Source organism: Curcuma longa, chromosome 11, assembly GCF_044706935.1.
Source record: "Curcuma longa cultivar G26 ecotype Majalengka, Jawa Barat chromosome 11, ITB_CL_G26_1.1, whole genome shotgun sequence".
Classification (NCBI taxonomy): domain Eukaryota; kingdom Viridiplantae; phylum Streptophyta; class Magnoliopsida; order Zingiberales; family Zingiberaceae; genus Curcuma; species Curcuma longa.
In genome coordinates, this window is record NC_133871.1 from 15688654 (window position 1) to 15706128 (window position 17475).

The window sequence follows — 17475 nt, forward strand, 5'->3', positions numbered from 1 at the left end:
CCAGATTGGTCCATGGTCGCGCCGTCGATCTTCTCCTCGACGCTCAAGCGGAGAAAAGGTGCACCTCTGAGACTTCGGGCGAAGGGTCTTTGGTGTTTTGTTTTGTAGATGCGGTGGTCGTCGCAGAAGGACTTCCTTAGCGCTGCTGGAGTGGCTTGACCTCGCGGTGGTCGCCTGTAAGTTTTCCTCCGATTTATGCCCTTCTGGGTGCGATGGCCGGCAGTTCGAGATTTGCCAGCTGGTGTAGTTGTTTTTCTCTCTTCATTTGCTTTGGGTCTGTGCTCCTGGATTGACTGATACGATGTTTCAGTATCAAGAAAGCTCGTTAGGCAAGGAAAGTTAGGATCGTGTATTGATTTGTAAGGGGAGATTGAGATTTTTGGCCGGCGAAGAAGACAATCGGTTGGTTCTGCACTAAGAGGATGCCTTTTTGAAGGGAAAGAATATCACAGCGGAGAACTGAAGGTCCCTGTTAAGGAGAGGGAAATAGGGGATTCCCCATCTCCAGTTTTGTTTTAATACCTTGTCAAGCAAACGCTTTGGTTCAGCGAGCAGTGGGAGTTCAAAGGGTCTTTGAACTTTGGGCCTTCGAGGAATTTCTGTTTTCCCTCTCTGAAAAATGAGTTGCATCGATAATTGTAGAGACGGTAAAATTGATGAAGACGAGTTCCGGCGCCCTTGTGGGAACAGAGTGGCGGATGACTTTCTTACTCTGGGCCGGCACGCTTTTGGGAAAAATGGTACTTATCCGTCTTCACAGCTTGATATCGATGAGAAGCTATTGATTGATCCAAAATTACTTTATATCGGAGCCAAGATTGGAGAGGGAGCGCATGGAAAAGTCTACGAGGGGAAGTAAGTTCAAGTCATTTTTTATTACCTTGTTTTATTCCTTTTGTTGGTAGAATAGGTCGAACCTTTTTCTGGTTATTTATTTGCCAGATGAACCATGCCAGAATTAGCTTTTGAAGTTTGAATGGTGTGTGTATTTTTTTCTCTATGGCTGTTGTCTGAAAACATAAGTAGATGGTTCTGAAAGTTTGTGCGTACTGATTAAGTAGTAAAGCTACTGTTTTATTGAGTTTTTTTTTTCAGCAGCATAGAAGATAGGTATACTATATGTTTTCCCCCTTATTTAATACTTATTGAAAGTAAGGCTCATTTTTTATTTATTTATAAAGTAAGGATGTGATAGGCACTCTCCATCCCTATCATTTTGAGACATTAGATTGGCGTCTTCCTCATATAGTGCTATTTTAAAAAGTAAGGTTGATTTTAATTTATTCAAAAATAGGAACACAAAATTCTCCCTCCATATCTTTTTCACTAATTAGATTTTTGTATGAAATATGTTTTTTTTCCACCTCATGTTTTTATTTTCTCTTAAATTTAATCATCCTTCTAACCAGAGAGTCAACGAAAACATTTGGTTTCTTTTCACAGCTATCAACTTTAAAAAGTTATTCAATTCCTCTGATATACTATAGATCCTTGGGCCTGAGCTATGGAAGCAAACATACTTGTCTACTACTGTAGGGCGAATGGCCAAGTTACCAGAAGCAGATTAAACAAAAAGTGAAAGCTAGCTAACACTCTCTGAATCAGAATATGAAGGAGTAAAGTGTTTCGCAATCTACTGCAACGCCATTTTATTTTTTGTTGACCAAATGTAGAACTTTTTTTCTTGTTCTTAAGTTAAACTTAAAAAATGGACTATCTAATGGACATAATATTCCTTGCGTAACTTTACTCTCCAAGTCCATTTCTTAAATATGGGTTTCTGTGCTGAGTAAAATGGTATGATCCCTGGACCAATAAGTGGACACATATACTTACAATTGATGTACAGTTCAGAGGACTGATGCCTATCTGCCATTAGTATTATTGTACCTTATTCCGTTCGAAAGCTCTTTTATATGCATTATGGTTGCATTTGTACTGATTTGTTATATCGACTCTTAATCAGGTACCATGATCAAATTGTCGCTATCAAGGTTCTCAATAGTGGTAGCACTCCTGAGGAGAAGGTGACTCTTCAGGCTCGCTTTATTCGAGAAATAAATATGATGTCCAGGGTTAAGCATGATAATCTTGTAAAGGTTTGTTTTCTAATTGTTCTTAGTTGTTCATGTTGTGTCCCATATAGTTTCAACTTTCAGACAGTGGTTTATTGAATGTGAAGGTTACCTTCACACTCAAGTTTAGATTCTAGCTTTCTAATTTGTTTTTCAACATTATGACAAGTATTCTTTCTTTCTCAAGTTTGTTGGTGCCTGCAAGGATCCCTTTATGGTGATTGCCACAGAACTTCTTCCAGGAATGTCATTGAAGAAATATTTGAGCAGCATGCACCCCAAACAACTAGATATTCATACAGCAATAAGCTTTGCACTTGATATTGCTCGTGCAATGGACTGCTTACATGCAAATGGAATTATACACAGAGACCTGAAACCTGGTCCGTATTTAGCATATTCCCTTTTAAAATTTTGCATTAGGATCTACATCATTCAAAATCTTGGCTGCAACTTGCACAATTTATCTACAACCATAAAACAAATAACAGTGATAAAATTCTTGGTCTTTGAAATTTGTATTGAGATGTCTTTGAGAGAAAACAACTTATTTACTTTTCCCTTGTTTTTCTTGGATGTCTATCAACAAACTTGCAATTCAATCATATCATTTACGTGTATATACATACACCTTATCTAATACATCAATGTAGAGTTTTATATATTATATTGCTGTTGCTTTGAGCTATTCCTATCTAAAATATTAGCATAGTAGCTCATAGATCTGCAAGGCATGGTATCTCGTCTTGAAAGAAATGATGCTCTTGGTGACCATAGTAGTAAACTACATTGGATGTGCTTTCTCTGTTGCTTGAGATACATGTTTGTTTGGAAAAACAAGAATGATTTAATCAGAACCACGAATCACTCTCTGTTGGTTCAAATCATATGGTAAACATGATGCAATTAATTGCAGACTATTAGTAGGGATACAGGATCAAAAGCTGTGCCATTTTTCTGAATTGTATGTGCAAGTATTTTGCTGTTGTGTTTTGAAATGTTCAAGTTGGATAATATAGCTTGCTTCTCATTGATTTTGTTCCCTTATAATTATTTTAAAATGTCATAATAGTTGAAGACAACGTGCAGATAATTTGTTGCTTACTGCAAATCAGAAGAATGTGAAGCTTATTGATTTTGGACTTGCAAGAGAAGAAACAGTTACTGAGATGATGACAGCTGAAACTGGGACTTATAGATGGATGGCTCCTGAGGTGATACATCCTTGACTCAGTTACTTATTCTCAAAGATTAAATGGTATTCTATGAAGAATATCATCATACAATCATATACACTAGAGCCTTGCTTTGTATAATTGAGAATCTACCATCCATTCATGTTTCACTTTTATGCAAAATCTTTGTACTTTATTTTAGGTTAGGACATTTGTCTGTATTAAGCTAATCACCCACAATTCTATATGTTTCATCATGAGACAGAATGGAGGGAACATAGAGGGGAACAAAAAATGGTAGGCCCAAGAGCAAGTCAAAACATTTTAAAGTTTGTTGTTCTTCTCTATGCTCATTGTTCACCCTGCAACTCTGTTTTGTTTTTGTGTTTTCTTTTTCATTTTTTTTTAATCCTGAGACCTCATCCCTGCAATCTTCTAGTTATTTTTCTTTAAACCAGCCAAGTTGTGTAATGCAGTTATATAGTACCGTGACTTTGCGTCGTGGTGAGAAGAAGCACTACACCAACAAGGTTGATGTGTACAGCTTTGGCATTGTTTTATGGGAGTTGTTGACCAACCGAATGCCTTTTGAAGGCATGTCTAACTTGCAGGCTGCATATGCTGCAGCTTTTAAGGTTAGCTTCTTTCAATATTTGAATTCATTGTAATTTTACTGTCCGTTTGTTTAGCCTTCTTGCTTTCTAATCAGTTTTTTCACGATACATTATTTTGCTATATCAAAGTCAAAGAATAGTTAGCTAAACTAGTCCTCCTTGTAGAATTAAACTTTGAGCTATTGATGAACTAGTGAAATACCAACTCAATTGAACATGAAAGTATCATCTATCTTGTTTATTGATTTGCCAAGGACGGAGATAATGTTTTCTTATTTTTTTGGCTAGCAATGGAGAGGATGCTCTCACTTTTAGTTTTGGTTTGATAATTACCATTGCTTTGTAGTAAAAACTACTCGGTATTCAATAATACAAGTACAATTCTCCACAACATTGAAACATTTTCAGTCTCTGGTAACTGGAATTGGCTAAACTTGTAGATCACGATCATAGTAACAAAAGAAAATTTCCTCGCTGTTCCTCGAAAATTATCGTCATACACCTTATTGCCCATTTGATCCGATGCAGCAAATGCGACCACCACTACCAGATGATGCTCCACCAGAGCTGGTGTTCATAGTGCAATCGTGCTGGGTGGAGGATCCCAACACACGGCCCAGCTTCAGCCAGATTATCAGGATGCTGAACTCCTTCCTTTACACTCTCCCACCACCTCCGTCATCAGAACCAGAACCAGAAGCAGAGACCAGTTTTCCATCATTGATGAGCACAAGGGGCACCATCACAGCGACGTCTGCACGCAGAGGAGGCAAGTTATCTTTTCTTCGTCAGCTCTTTGCTGCAAAGAAGGCAAGCAGTGGCAGTGCATAAGCAATCAATAGAGATTAGCGGTTTTCTGGAAGTCCAGCAAAAGGACTGATGAATTATAGGTAACATGTAATACAGGAGAAATCATGCTCTTTTTGGCAAATGTAAGAAAAACTAGTCAAGTCCAATATTTATGCAAGCTATTTATAGCTAATCTGATATTCTAACTCACACCTCTTTTGCTAATAATAGTGAGTCTACTATACTGACCAGGAGTTGTCCTTTCATCCATCCACATCCATCTAAGTGCTTATTTGTTGTTATCGAATTGCACACTTCTTTCTCACAGTCATTCAATGCAGGCTATAGACTTCACACTTCAAAAAGCAATGGCAGTTCTCATCGTTATTAATATTCTATTTGTATATTGGATAATAATCATCACTAAGATAATGGAGATGGGAAGATGTTATGGGTATTATGATCTGGCTCGTAAAGTTAGGACATGTAGGATAGAAGGAAGGTGACTTATCTGGATACGACCGTCACGATTGACTTGACCGGTTGACTAGATCTCATTCGCCTCACCTAGAGTCCTTATTCGGTCATCTCACTCATCTACTTGGACTCAGCCTCTCAGTCCTGATCCATCTTATTGTGGACTTGGATGACCATGGTCAGCAAGAGCTCTACGACTCACCAAGCCTGTTACTTCTATACTCAATCTGTGCCTATTCCGGCCCTTCCCTCTTAGTCTGCTAAATCTTTCAGTCAGTCACAATCAAATCTATCAAACAGTCACATCATCGTTGCCAAGAAGTTATGAGACAAGATAATCTAATGATACGAAGCTATAGCGGTGAGGGGACATTTCATCCGTAATGATCGTAGATGATCACGACGACAAGATATTTTCTATACCCTGACATGACATCTCTGACAAGATCTACATGCAATATTCTCTTTAATTAACGAAAGACGTCTCCTTTGATAAAATCTGATTCTCCTTAAAAATAAGACACAATCTAATGATCACTGGCGGTGAGGGAATATTCTCCTTAATTAATGATAAGACAAGCTGGTATGATTCTCTATGATTCTCCCTCTTCGTTTATATAATCTTTTGATATATGCACAAGTACGCAATTCCATAAGTTGCAACTTGCTTCTTCTTTCAAATTTCTTCGTCTTCCTCAATGGCTGATTTGAACATCGGAGTAGTCGAAGCTAGGGATACCCCTGACCTTCCTTCTCACTGTGTTGGTGCTTGCAGGTCTTGGAGCTCATCCTCTTCTTCTTCCTCGCATGGACAACCTTGGTGCTGCGTGGCTGATGACGGATCCAAGAGGCGATCTCAATCAGAACTGATTTGAGCATCAGAGTGGTCGAACCAGGGACACCCCTGACCTTCCTACTTACTACTGTGCATGTCCTGGAGCTCATCCTCTTCCTCTTCCTCGCATGGATACCCTTGGTGCACGTGGCTGGTGACTAGTCTAAGAGGCGATTTCAACTGGAACAGAAGAAATTAAAATAAATGATTAAATATTTGTTAGCTTTATTTTCTTAAAGGAAAAGAAATATATAATTCATTTTTTCTGGCTTCTCCTTGGAAAGAAATAAAGAAATATGCTACATTGATCTCACATGGTCCTATAACTATTGCGACTCAAGTTGGTATCAACATAAGTTTTGCCGTATTATTGTTTTTTCATGGTAAATTTAATTTTTAAAAAATGAAATTTAATTGACGGAAAAAATTGACAATATGTGGATAGTAAATAAAAAAAATTAACCTTATTTTTCTTTTCTTTTTATTTTTTAAAATAAAAACTGTACAATTTCAACAATAATAATTTCCTTCCGAAGTAAACGTACACTCTGCCTTCACAGTGCACACGTTTCCTTCCCTTTCGCTATTTAATTTTGGCTGCTTCCATTTCCGTAGCGGCTCTATTCTCCTTCCCTCCTCGCTCTCCCGCGAAGCGGCTAACCCGATCTCCCTGCATCTCTGCCGGCGATCTCTGGCTGCCTTGTGCCCGTCGCTGGCTCTTCCCCGCTGATCGGTGTGGCGTGCTTACCCTCTTCTTTTTTTTTCTTTTGTTTTACTGTGTCGAGGAGTTCTCGGGAGGCGTTGAGTATATCAAAGGTTAGGGTTCGTTTTCGATCTTGTCGCTGTTCTTAAAAAATGCTCCTTTTGTTTTTTTCCTTCTTTAATCAAATTTCTGCTTTTTGGTTTTATCGGGATATCTCCTTTTGTTGTTCCGACCAGGGTGGTTCTTTCTCCTGGCGTGAAGGACTTGGTTGTTCGCACGAGATTGTATGGCTGATGACCGGTATTGAAGCGATCGCCGTTGTTGCCTTGGTGTTAAAAACTGCCTTAGGGCTTGCCCCGAAGTAGGAAGCAAGAAAGGCATTTCTCCCTGTTCACGTTATGCTAATGGATTCTGAAGCACTCAAAGCTCGCTCCTTTGAGAAAATTGGAGCTTCTGAATCAGATGAAATGGAGATTATCGAGATGGGGTCTTTAATTAAGGTGGGGGAAATGGCCAACACTGGGCGGGAAGTTAGCGGCCATACTCCTTCGATCGAGGATGATTACTGCATCGAAGGTTGTGATGGTGCAGTCGTTGAATTCATTGATGGAATGGAAGTTTGTCCTGCAACCCCTTCTTCTGAGAGGGACAGTATGGATCTTTCATGTTCTGATCAATCCGAGGAACGCGAGGCCATTTCCATTGTCCTAACCCCGTTAAAAAGCATATTTGATCCATTTGCCCCTGCTCCAGAAGAACTAGTTGTTGCTCCCATGAAGAGAACTCTGAAGAGTATGCAAATTCCTCATTTGAGGAAGCTGAAGCTTTATGATTGTGGCGATTCCACTCAAACAGAATGTCATGCTCCTGAAGAAGATCAGCTTTTGGAGTTACTTTCTCAAACATTCTTTGAACTAATTGTGTCAAGTCAGTTGCAGGAGATATCTGCATGCAAGTTGTTGGATCAAGATCAACAGGAACATTCCAAATATGCTAATACACCACTGTCATTATCTTTACTCACAGGAATTGCAGAAACATGCCCACCTGCCCCGAAGAGAGAACCAGCAGAATCAACAAAATTAGATCCTGGAGTATGCCGACAGCTTGACTTCCTTGACAACATGGCTGGATGATAGAGCTTTGTTTTATGTTTGCTAACATATAATATCACAAACTTATTTAATAGTTAGTGTTCATAATCCTTGCTACATAGACAAGCTGTGTTCTGTCCTGTTCAGGCTGATGCAGGGTTTAATAGTGTCTACTACAGTTTGTAAGTTGCGGATTGCTCATGCTTGTGTTTTGTCAAGCCCTGTTTGTTGTATCATTGATATAGACATTAGGAAAGTTGTTAGCATCGTGTAACTTGGATAGATACATGATTTTTGTCAGTCAGGAAGGGCATGTATTCTTATTGCTAAATTAGCTAAACAAGGTGGTATCATTATGTTTTCTTCCGAGTTTCTTTCCGTTGTGAATAATCATGACAAGCTGAAGATAACTATTTTATATAGTTATTATCATTAGTATTTTGTGCCTGATTCTGCTTGATTGTCTAACTTGGATTTTTGATGGTTGCAATTATGATTTGAAACAACTGAGGATACTATGGAGTGGTTTTGGGTCAGACTGCAAGTTAGTTATGTTTTCTTTACAAGAACACACTAATCATGTTTGACAATTAAGTATTGTAGTGCATCACAAGGGTTCCTGATAAGCAAGCATTGGTTGCTGTTATTATAAATGTGGTAAGTTGAATGTAGATGGCATAATTTTTCTAAAATCTGCCTATTCATCTAAAATTTATAAATTTCGTTTTTCTTTTTCTTTTTACTTTTTAATTTTAGCTAATAGAACTCCATCAAAGTATTTTACTCAACACATTTATAATTTTTTAATAGTCATAATAACATAATAAAATAACTTTTGAAGTCTCTAAGATATTAGTCTATAAGGGTATTTTGAAAATGAAATGCACCATTATTTGATAAATCTAAATTTATGATACGTAATTTAATACTTAACCTCTGCTAAATCAAACCAATTTAATCTAACAACTAAACTAAATTTAAAATTTGTAAAACAATCAACACCCGAACAAAAATAACAAAATTCCGAAGATTAATTCAAAGATGTTACAAAACTAATTACCCGTGGAAGAGATAGCCAACCTGATAAAAAGCTAATAAAACTCACAACAAACGGTCAGAGACACAAGAAAATAAAGCAAAAATAGGAGAATTATTGATGTCTAAAAATCAACCCAGAGATTGAGCAATCAATAAGCAAGTTAACAGTTGGCCACTCCGTGTGGCTCCGACACTCCTTCATGCCGGTAATTTTTCAGTCGAAAATTCCTCAAGAAAAATATTTTGTTAGCTCGTGTTGGGTACTGCCAGGTCCTCACCAGAGGCCATAATGATAATACACCAACCATTTAGGAAAGAAGAGAATAAACAAAAGAACTGGAGAGTATCTGGAGCCTTATTTGGCAAATCCTACAAAAAGAACGTTGGGTGCAGATTTGCTTCACAGCAACATGGATTGTGGATTCTCTATGTAGCTTCTGAAAGCTCTCAACCACTCTGCCCCAATTGCGCCTAACACAGTGAAATTTGAATAGTGAGAATTTGCAGTTGAGTCCAGAAATGCAACATGTTAATGTTAAACGAAATGGATGAGCAGCTGGCACACACCATCAATCACTCGGTGATCGCAGCTCAATGTTACTGACATGAAGGTGCCAAATTCAAATTGATCAGGACCACCACCAGGAAGCACTCGTCTCTCAGCTGTTCCATCAACGATTTTGAGAATCAGTGAAAGTGAAACCATTATTGGATTTCAGATATATGTCATTACTTAAAACAATCCATTCATACCAGATCCAACAGCCAGAATGGCAGATTGAGGAGGATTTATGATGGCACAGAACTGTTTGATACCAAAGGGGCCTCCCAGATTTGAAACTGTGAATGTACCTCCCTGCAAAATCACCTTACGGAGTTATTGGGCAGAATACTGCATTTAGAAGCATGACAGTTGTAATTCTGTGCACCTCATAATCTTCTGGTTTCAAGTTGTTTTCTTTTGCCTTCTGAGCTAAAATTTTCACTTCCTCTGCAATTGTAGAAAGTCCCTTCTTGTCTGCATCCTGCATAATTTGTGCATAAGAAATTAGCGCTACATGATGACGATGAAGATCTGAGATCAAAGTTCTTGCCAACAAACACCTTGATGACTGGAACAAATAATCCATTATCTGTTTGAACGGCAACATTGATGTTAACATTGTTGTACCTGGGTTAAGAACAAACCAGGAGGAATATAACCTGTTTGAAACAAAGTGTCCCTAAAATTTGATAAAATGAAACAATGATTTACTGGCGTATGAAGTCATTCATCCAGGAGCTGTTGCACTGAGGAATTTTGCGAAGGGCCAGAGCAGTTGCCTGCCATTCAAGGTAAATTAGGATTAAATATATTTAATTGTCATTCTAAAACAAGATTTGAGAGACAACATGGGATCCATGGTGTTAGTTCAAGTCTCTCAAGCACAAAACCATTGCATACTAGGATGAAATCTGTTGAATATAGAGATTGCTACTAATTTAATGAATGGGTTAATTTATGAAAATTCAAATAGATTAATATTTAACCTAATTTTTTGAATATAATACAACTTTGCATCTCTATCTAGCTACTTTTTCTATATTACGGTAGTGTTCCATACAAATTGATTGTCCTTCTAGAAAATGGTGTCTTGTCTTCTCACGTACCATTTTTGGAATGTTTAAACAACAACCACAAATAAAAACTAGGATAACAAATCAAGGTGTCCATAAAAACCTGACTAGATTTTTATCTTTTTTATTTTAACTTTAAATTTCTATTCCTGGAAAAGTTTTTATCTGGAACATGAAAAACCGGGGTTTAGGAGGTTATTGATGAGTACCACTTCAGCAGATAATGTAAAAGCAACTAGAATAACATCTTGCAATTTGAGGTGTAAAGAGAATAAACCTTTATAACAAGGTCATTGATAGATAGTTTTTTACCACCAGAAGCCTCTTGGAGAGAATTAAGTTCTTTCCTCAACCTGGAGCGGGCAAAATAGTTCATACTCGAGGAATATCTTAATCAAGTCAAATTCGACAAAAATGAAGTACTGCAAATAGAGACTCACTCCACAAGTTTGTCAACACGGGTGTCAACTGTCAAATAATAATGAGGAATTGTTTGTTTAGAGAGCAGCAAGCGGGAAGCTGTAACCTGCAGAATAAGAGCATCAGACAGAAAATAACAAGGCAATAAGCTATATCATGTGACAAGATTAAAGGACAGATTAATTTACTTTTCTTATCTGGGAATTTGGAATGTCCACATAATCTAATAGTCGACCGCCTGCTGATTCCTTTGCCTTTGGTGGTGCAGAGACAACCTTTGTTTGAGATGCTACATTCAATAATACAGAAAGTAATAAGAAACTCCCTAAACCCCGTTACCTTGCACAACTAAACATCTATATATATGCACTAAAAATCTGGAGTAACATCAAATGAAGTCAACTAATTATATACGGGTTCTAAACAAGTACATAGTTCCCTCAATCTTAAATACGCAAAAAGGAGGAATCCCCAATGCCTCTAAAATGGTTGGCCTTCACTTTTTATTTCATTTTTTTTCAAAAATGATGTGTGTGCCCAAAAACCCCAGAGAGAATATTGTACATAGCTTCTTAATTGCCTAGTTCCACATAATTCATTATTAGGGCTTGGTAAACTACATTTGAGATACTGTTTTCTTAACCCAGATAAACAAGTATATTCCCTTGCATCCTCACGCCCAGTTGAGGCATTCCAAAATCCATGATTTGTTCTCAAGATTGAATAACTATTCAATGATCACAAACTATTGGTGTGAATAATATAGCTGTAGAAATTTCAGTAGATGGTAGCATGAATGTTAACTCCCACTCTTTGTTCCAAATTAGATAACAAAAGATCTCAATATTGGCTGCTACAGAGTCACCGAAAAAGAACTAGAATTAAGATTTAACCAAGCTGCAAAATCTAATACAGAAATAAATAGATGTTTTGTGAACAATAACATAAGTGAAAAATGAATAAATGGGCTTGAAAATTATAAGCATGTAGCAAACAGAGCTAAACCATAAATTCATTTTTGTATTATGTTATAGAATGCTTCAAACACAAGATCTATCATCAAGAAACTCTGCATTGTAGGTTGACACACCAAAAATCAGGATGCTAAACAAAATACTCTCATTCAGTGGTCACTGACAGTTGTTAGATTTCATGGTTATTGTGTTGACTTGATGTTTGGATAGTTAGGTTATGTTTTAAAGCCAGTTAAATGACCGTGTAACCCTTACTATATAAGTATTTTTCTCTTATAATAGTTAAGCAAATAGAAGATAATCCCAATTTGACCCTGAAACAACTAATGGACAGCAAGAATACTGCTTCTGCAGAAAATTTTAATAAGGAAAAGGGCATGACAACAAAAGAAAAGGGCTAGAAATGTGTACCCAAGTAATCTTCAATATCTGCCTTTAAAATCCGGCCATCAGGGCCAGTACCTTTAATGCTTGAAAGAGGTACCTGCAAAAGGAGAAATATAAAAAAGGTAAAAGACCTCAGGTCTTTTAGGAAGAGGATTCATAGAATTCACAAGTAAATGACATTCAATTTTGATAAAGATCAATATAAAAAAAAAACTCAAATAAAGTAAATATCTCACATTGTTGTCTTCTGCCAACTTTCTTGCAAGGGGACTAGAGAATATCCTGTCTTCTGGACGAGACACTTCTTCAGTCTTTACAGCTTTTGGTTCAACAGCCTTAGCAGGGGGTTCCTCTTCCTTTTTAGATTGTGGAGTTTCAGATGCTGTCTTAACTTCAGTAGGACCAGCAGATTCAGAAACCTTGTAATCTTTAAATTTCTCAATATCTCCCTCTTCCTCCACAGTTATAGCAATTATCTGATGACAGATTATTCTTGATGAGATAGCAATAAATAAATTCTTCATGCACCTTATATCATTCAAAAAGCACACCCTTGTAATAGTTAATAGAATTGTACCCATCAATAGATATTGTATCTTGAAAATAGAATGTGAAAGTGATTGAACATGCCTACATAATATAATTATTGATGGTCTTTCCAACCTAACAACAAATGCAGAAGATTTTATTCTATTCCTAAGCTTCTTTATCATCTTAAAGAATTTAAGAAGTCCAACCATACCAATACCTTGAGAAGTTCAAAGTCCGTGTGACTACCATGATGGAAATAATGCAAACAAGAATTGTTTCAGCCTTTGCATGTTGAAATTAACTGACTAATTAAATAGCAAAAACCCACAGACAAGGTTGATAGTCTAACTATAAGTGAAATGGGAAATCTTTTTATTCCTACAAGACTCATGACACTGCCGACTTACCAACTTACACCTGGAGAGGTCTAATAGGCCCCTCATAATGTTGATCCTATCAAGTATCAATCTCAGTCAGCAAAATGCAAGTTGAGCAAATAAGAGAGACAATAGAGAAATAACTCTTTCTGTGTTTAACAATCTTGATGTGAAACCATATAAAACAAATGAATAACCACACTGAATATACCTACAAATGAAAAATTAGGAACTAATTATTTGAACTATGATGCCTATAATTTTCATGAAAAAATTTCAGTTCTTTATGGACAACAATGACAATATCCATCACATAACCAAAGTGCTTCACAAAAATACGAGAGGTGTCGGAAGCAACAAAAAAAACATTAACATCAAGACCATGAAAAGCTCACTAAGAGAATTTCCACATCAAAATCCAAAGCTAAATAAAACAAAAAATTAAAACCTCACAAGCTAATAGTAAAACCATAAGCTTGGTATCTGGTAAAAAGATGCGAACAATATATATAATTACCTCACCAACTTTTATCTCTTTGGACCCATCTCCATGTATTATCTTAGCAAGATATCCTTCTTCCATGCATTCCATTTCCACAGTAGCTTTGTCCTGATCATTTTTTGGCATAGACAAATGAAAAAGGGTCAATGCTGTGCAATTTTACAATATGTAAAACACGTGTGTTTTTCCATGTAAATTTGACTTACAGTTTCCACCTCACAGAGCACCTCACCAGGTGTAACTTTGTCACCTTCCTTCTTTAGCCACCTTGCAATGTTACCCTACGAAGGGACAGTGCAGAACATTCAAGTGCTAGAAGCTATATATTTAGTAGAATTGAAGTTTGAAATGCACAAGGGTTATGTACCTCAGTCATGGTGGGTGAAAGAGATGGCATTCCAAGGGCCTGATGTGGGGGGAGATCTAACAAAACAAAGAGATAAAAATACTGATGTAAATGCTCTAAATTTGATTGTTAGAAGATTAATAATACTTAAATATGCAAACAAAACAAGAAAAATGTGAGGAAACTACATATACAACATTATAAAACATATTCTCAATGTCAGCGATTCCAATCGCTACCAGCCAAATTTTGGAATTGGAATTGGAATTAATTGTTGAAAAGTGTTTTGATTTATATTTGCTTTAGTTGAATTGATTAGTCTCTCTGTGTTATAAATGCTTCCTTATATACAACCAAAACTAAGTTAATAGACCTACCTAACTTGGAACACTAATGAAGGATGCTATATGCCCCTCAACCAAAACTAACAGTAGACAACTGTATCACTCCTGCAGAACAAATTTTCCTCAAATAAAAGGCAGAGTCTCAAACCATGATCCAACAGTATGAAAATTGCAAGCCTCACAAAGTATTTTCATCTACACAAGCAAAGCTTACTCATGCAAGCATCTAGCCTTAGGCCAACCATCACTGTACACATGTGATTAACAAAGGCAAAGCATTACAAACTGGATATGGCAGTGGACATTTGTCAACCAAATAACAATAAAGGTAAGTTCAGATATGCATTAATCATCTACACTCTTCAACTTCATGCCACCAGTATAGGAGAAATAAGCAATACATTGTATTGTCTTGTAGCTCATCAGAAACGATCAATATAGAGTTTCATAAACAAAGAAAAGAAATAAATTTTAAAGTGAGAAAAAGGGTGAAATAGAAGCAAAACTTGAACCTGGATTACTTGAGAACAGTCTCCTTTGCATAGTCAGTATACTGAGAAATAGAAAACACTTAAATCAGCTTATTATGGTAAAAGGAAAACAGAGTATATATAATTAGTGTAGGCACATACCTGGATGAAGCATGGTTGGATCTCATGCCAAACAAAGTAAAACTCTTGGCAGGTGTTTTTTTGTAACTGTTGGTCCCCAGTGAAGAAAATGCCTGAACAAATAACAAGTTTGATTAGGTCAAATTTTGAAGATCAACTGCAAGAATAAAGCTCATCAGTAGCTCCTTCAAGATTTGAGATCATTACCTTTCTTCTGTCACTGACATTGTTGCTCTTAGTACAAATCCGACGAACATAAGATTCAGAATCTCGATAGTTTTCTTTGCAGAAAACACCCACATAATTCCTTGATACATCTAAAAGAAGAACAAAGAACAATGGCATGAAGAAGATTTATCTCATTACATTGAGATTAGGAGAAAAGAAAGAGATGCAACAATGTAAATAACTGGGGCTTTCTATGTAAAACAAATTACTATAGATTTGAATCCCTTACTCAAAATAACCATTTGTCTCAGAGGTACTTGAGGCTCACATCAGTGTCTATAATTAGTTGCCCTTTCATCTACAGTAAAATGTAAGATATGTATTTTTGACCCTACAACTATAGAAACACATTGCCATACATCCTCCTTGTTATAAGGTTTTTACAAGACATGGCAAGAAGTATCTTGAGTAGAAAGCATGAAACACATTATTCAGATAAGTAAATATAAACAAATAATAACTATGAAACTGACATTATGATCAACTATTTTGAAAATATACGCAGATTTTCACAGCCATAGATGTGTTAAATAGTGAAAGCAAGAATAGAAGACAAAAAGTTTTTCGATGCACCCAATTAAAATGCTTAAACACAAAATGGCTATTGGAATAGTAACTACATGTAGTTATATAAATAAATATGAACTACAAGTAGTTAGATAAAGTGAATATGAAACTATTGTACATCAAGATGCAGAAGAAATCATGAAAAGATTCTAAAAGATACAGCAGCTGAAGAAAGAGAGAAATGAACAATGCATTAGGCATTTCCTATTTGACTAGAAAACTAATTCCAACGTCCTGAATGAAAATGCTTTTATTTTGAAACAAAAATGTAAACACTTATAGAATATAGCTTAGAGACATAATTCAATAATTAACAGAAGAATAATAGAGAGCACTAAACAGTGATTGTGGTAAGATAAACAATGATTAAGTCCTCATACTTAATATACTGGAACTTGTTAAAATTACAGAAGCAGGAACTGAAAAGGCAACTGAGATTACACAAAAGAAGACACTAAACGAGCATATTAAGGCAAATATCAATAGAGTTAGTACGTTTAGAGAAACCTGCAAGAACAGCAGATTCCTGCAGTAGAATATTTTGAGCACCCTTAAGCTGCAATATCAGATACAAAGGTTAAGAGTCATCAAACATGAAAAGAAGAATAGCTAAAACAACACAAGCATATCCATGGTACAGTAGTTTCCAACATTATCATACTCAACAGTCCCCGTTAAGGGATCGAAAAGCATCTGATGTGAATTTGAAATATTCTGATATAGAAAGGATATAACTTTGCAACACCAAGAATAAAGATGCAACCACAAAAGTTATCAGGAGTGGGTTCTATGCATGTAACACCAGTTTTCAGTAGTCATTCCAAACAATAGATAAAGTTATCATTTTTCTGTACTTTTTTTATTGAGCATGTTAGAAAGATAAGCCATTTCATATAAATTCAAGGAATGAGTTACTCAACAAAAACCATTTTATCGCGTTGCAAAACTTCAAGTCAAGGATATTCCATTACTCATATGAATAGATCTATTTCATTACACGTTACGTACTGATATTCCACAAAAGAGAAAAATAAATCATCTACAAGTCCTGAATCAAAAGCATTTTATATCCTTTGTAGTGTAATATATCATTTCAGAGCGTACTAAAATTCACAAAATTTCAATCAGAATCACGATTAATAAGAAATACAACGAGATAAAAAGAAAGCCGCAAGAAGCATTAAATATCCCGAAGCAATATAGCCACCAAATTCCGTAAGCGCACCTTGCGGGAGTGACGGATCAATTGAGAAGCGATCGTCATGACTGGATCGGAACGGACCTAGTAGTAGCAGACTCGGACGCTGATAAATCAAGCTATTCACGTCAAGAAGGCGAGATCCACCAAACCGTCCTATCTAATTTGGTGGGCGCACAGTATAAGAGATCGAGATTCCTCACCTGCGTCGGTGTCAAGGGAAAGCACACCAAACTTGTGGAAAGAGAGAGAGGATGCAATGGTGCGCAGTGAATCCCAAGCCCGAGCGCTTGCCGGAGATCGACGGGCGGCGTGGGCGATGAGGGTTTACTCTGGTAGCGTGGTGGGATTGGGAAGAGATCGATCGAAGGAAAAAACCTATTACTAGCGAGGAATATGTTTCTTTTTATTGATCCATTAAATCTTTAGAATAAATGAGGAAAAAGTCAATTATAAAATAAAATAAGAAATGAGGAAGTCGGATGCCGCTTCGCCACTAGTGACGGCCGAGTAACGGGACTGGTGTTAGAAAAATCCGGTTCAATATTTTCAATCGAGCCGAGCGGTTCAATA

General features: G+C 36.6%; 3 protein-coding genes across 6 annotated transcripts; 2 read left to right on the plus strand and 1 right to left on the minus strand.

Annotated features, from left to right (window-relative positions):
- LOC141839914 (serine/threonine-protein kinase STY13-like) lies at positions 1-4859 on the plus strand. Of its 2 annotated transcripts, XM_074727767.1 has the most exons (7): positions 1-176; positions 311-855; positions 1967-2099; positions 2263-2458; positions 3165-3289; positions 3727-3885; positions 4393-4859. In XM_074727767.1, the coding sequence occupies exons 2-7, from the start codon at positions 620-622 to the stop codon at positions 4693-4695; spliced, it is 1152 nt and encodes a 383-aa protein (XP_074583868.1). In that variant the 5' UTR covers positions 1-176; positions 311-619; the 3' UTR covers positions 4696-4859. The 2 variants fall into 2 exon arrangements, with proteins under 2 accessions (XP_074583868.1, XP_074583867.1); XM_074727766.1 differs by lacking the exon at positions 1-176 and having other exon boundaries at positions 227-855.
- A 1734-nt stretch (positions 4860-6593) lies between these two features.
- On the plus strand, positions 6594-8128 carry LOC141841515 (uncharacterized). Its single transcript, XM_074729687.1, has 2 exons — positions 6594-6781; positions 6905-8128. Exon 2 carries the CDS (start codon positions 7067-7069, stop codon positions 7802-7804), a length of 738 nt encoding a protein of 245 aa, XP_074585788.1. The 5' UTR covers positions 6594-6781; positions 6905-7066; the 3' UTR covers positions 7805-8128.
- Positions 8129-8901: 773 nt separating this feature from the next.
- LOC141840486 (dihydrolipoyllysine-residue acetyltransferase component 2 of pyruvate dehydrogenase complex, mitochondrial-like) lies at positions 8902-17286 on the minus strand. Of its 3 annotated transcripts, none has more exons than XM_074728484.1 (20): positions 17106-17286; positions 16930-17008; positions 16212-16260; positions 15117-15226; positions 14931-15022; positions 14811-14851; positions 13976-14031; positions 13815-13889; positions 13624-13716; positions 12435-12674; positions 12223-12295; positions 11026-11126; positions 10858-10943; positions 10695-10770; positions 10056-10123; positions 9905-9971; positions 9730-9825; positions 9554-9656; positions 9368-9463; positions 8902-9271 (listed from the first exon to the last, which is right to left on the minus strand). In XM_074728484.1, the coding sequence occupies exons 2-20, from the start codon at positions 16966-16968 to the stop codon at positions 9201-9203; spliced, it is 1632 nt and encodes a 543-aa protein (XP_074584585.1). In that variant the 5' UTR covers positions 16969-17008; positions 17106-17286; the 3' UTR covers positions 8902-9200. The 3 variants fall into 3 exon arrangements, with proteins under 3 accessions (XP_074584585.1, XP_074584586.1, XP_074584584.1); XM_074728483.1 differs by having other exon boundaries at positions 8903-9271; positions 16200-16260; XM_074728485.1 differs by lacking the exon at positions 17106-17286 and having other exon boundaries at positions 16200-16260; positions 16930-16980.
- Between the last annotated feature and the right edge of the window lie 189 nt (positions 17287-17475).

Coding starts and splice junctions, on each gene's coding strand:
- LOC141839914 (XM_074727767.1), top strand. CDS start 620: ATGAGTTGCATCGATAATTGTAGAGACGGTAAAATTGATGAAGACGAG. Junction 3,290..3,726: donor ATAGATGGATGGCTCCTGAG/GTGATACATCCT, acceptor TGTGTAATGCAG/TTATATAGTACCGTGACTTT. Junction 3,886..4,392: donor CATATGCTGCAGCTTTTAAG/GTTAGCTTCTTT, acceptor GATCCGATGCAG/CAAATGCGACCACCACTACC.
- LOC141841515 (XM_074729687.1), top strand. CDS start 7,067: ATGCTAATGGATTCTGAAGCACTCAAAGCTCGCTCCTTTGAGAAAATT.
- LOC141840486 (XM_074728485.1), bottom strand. CDS start 16,968: ATGACGATCGCTTCTCAATTGATCCGTCACTCCCGCAAG. Junction 16,261..16,929: donor TGATCCGTCACTCCCGCAAG/GTGCGCTTACGG, acceptor CTGATATTGCAG/CTTAAGGGTGCTCAAAATAT. Junction 13,890..13,975: donor TTTCACCCACCATGACTGAG/GTACATAACCCT, acceptor GTCCCTTCGTAG/GGTAACATTGCAAGGTGGCT.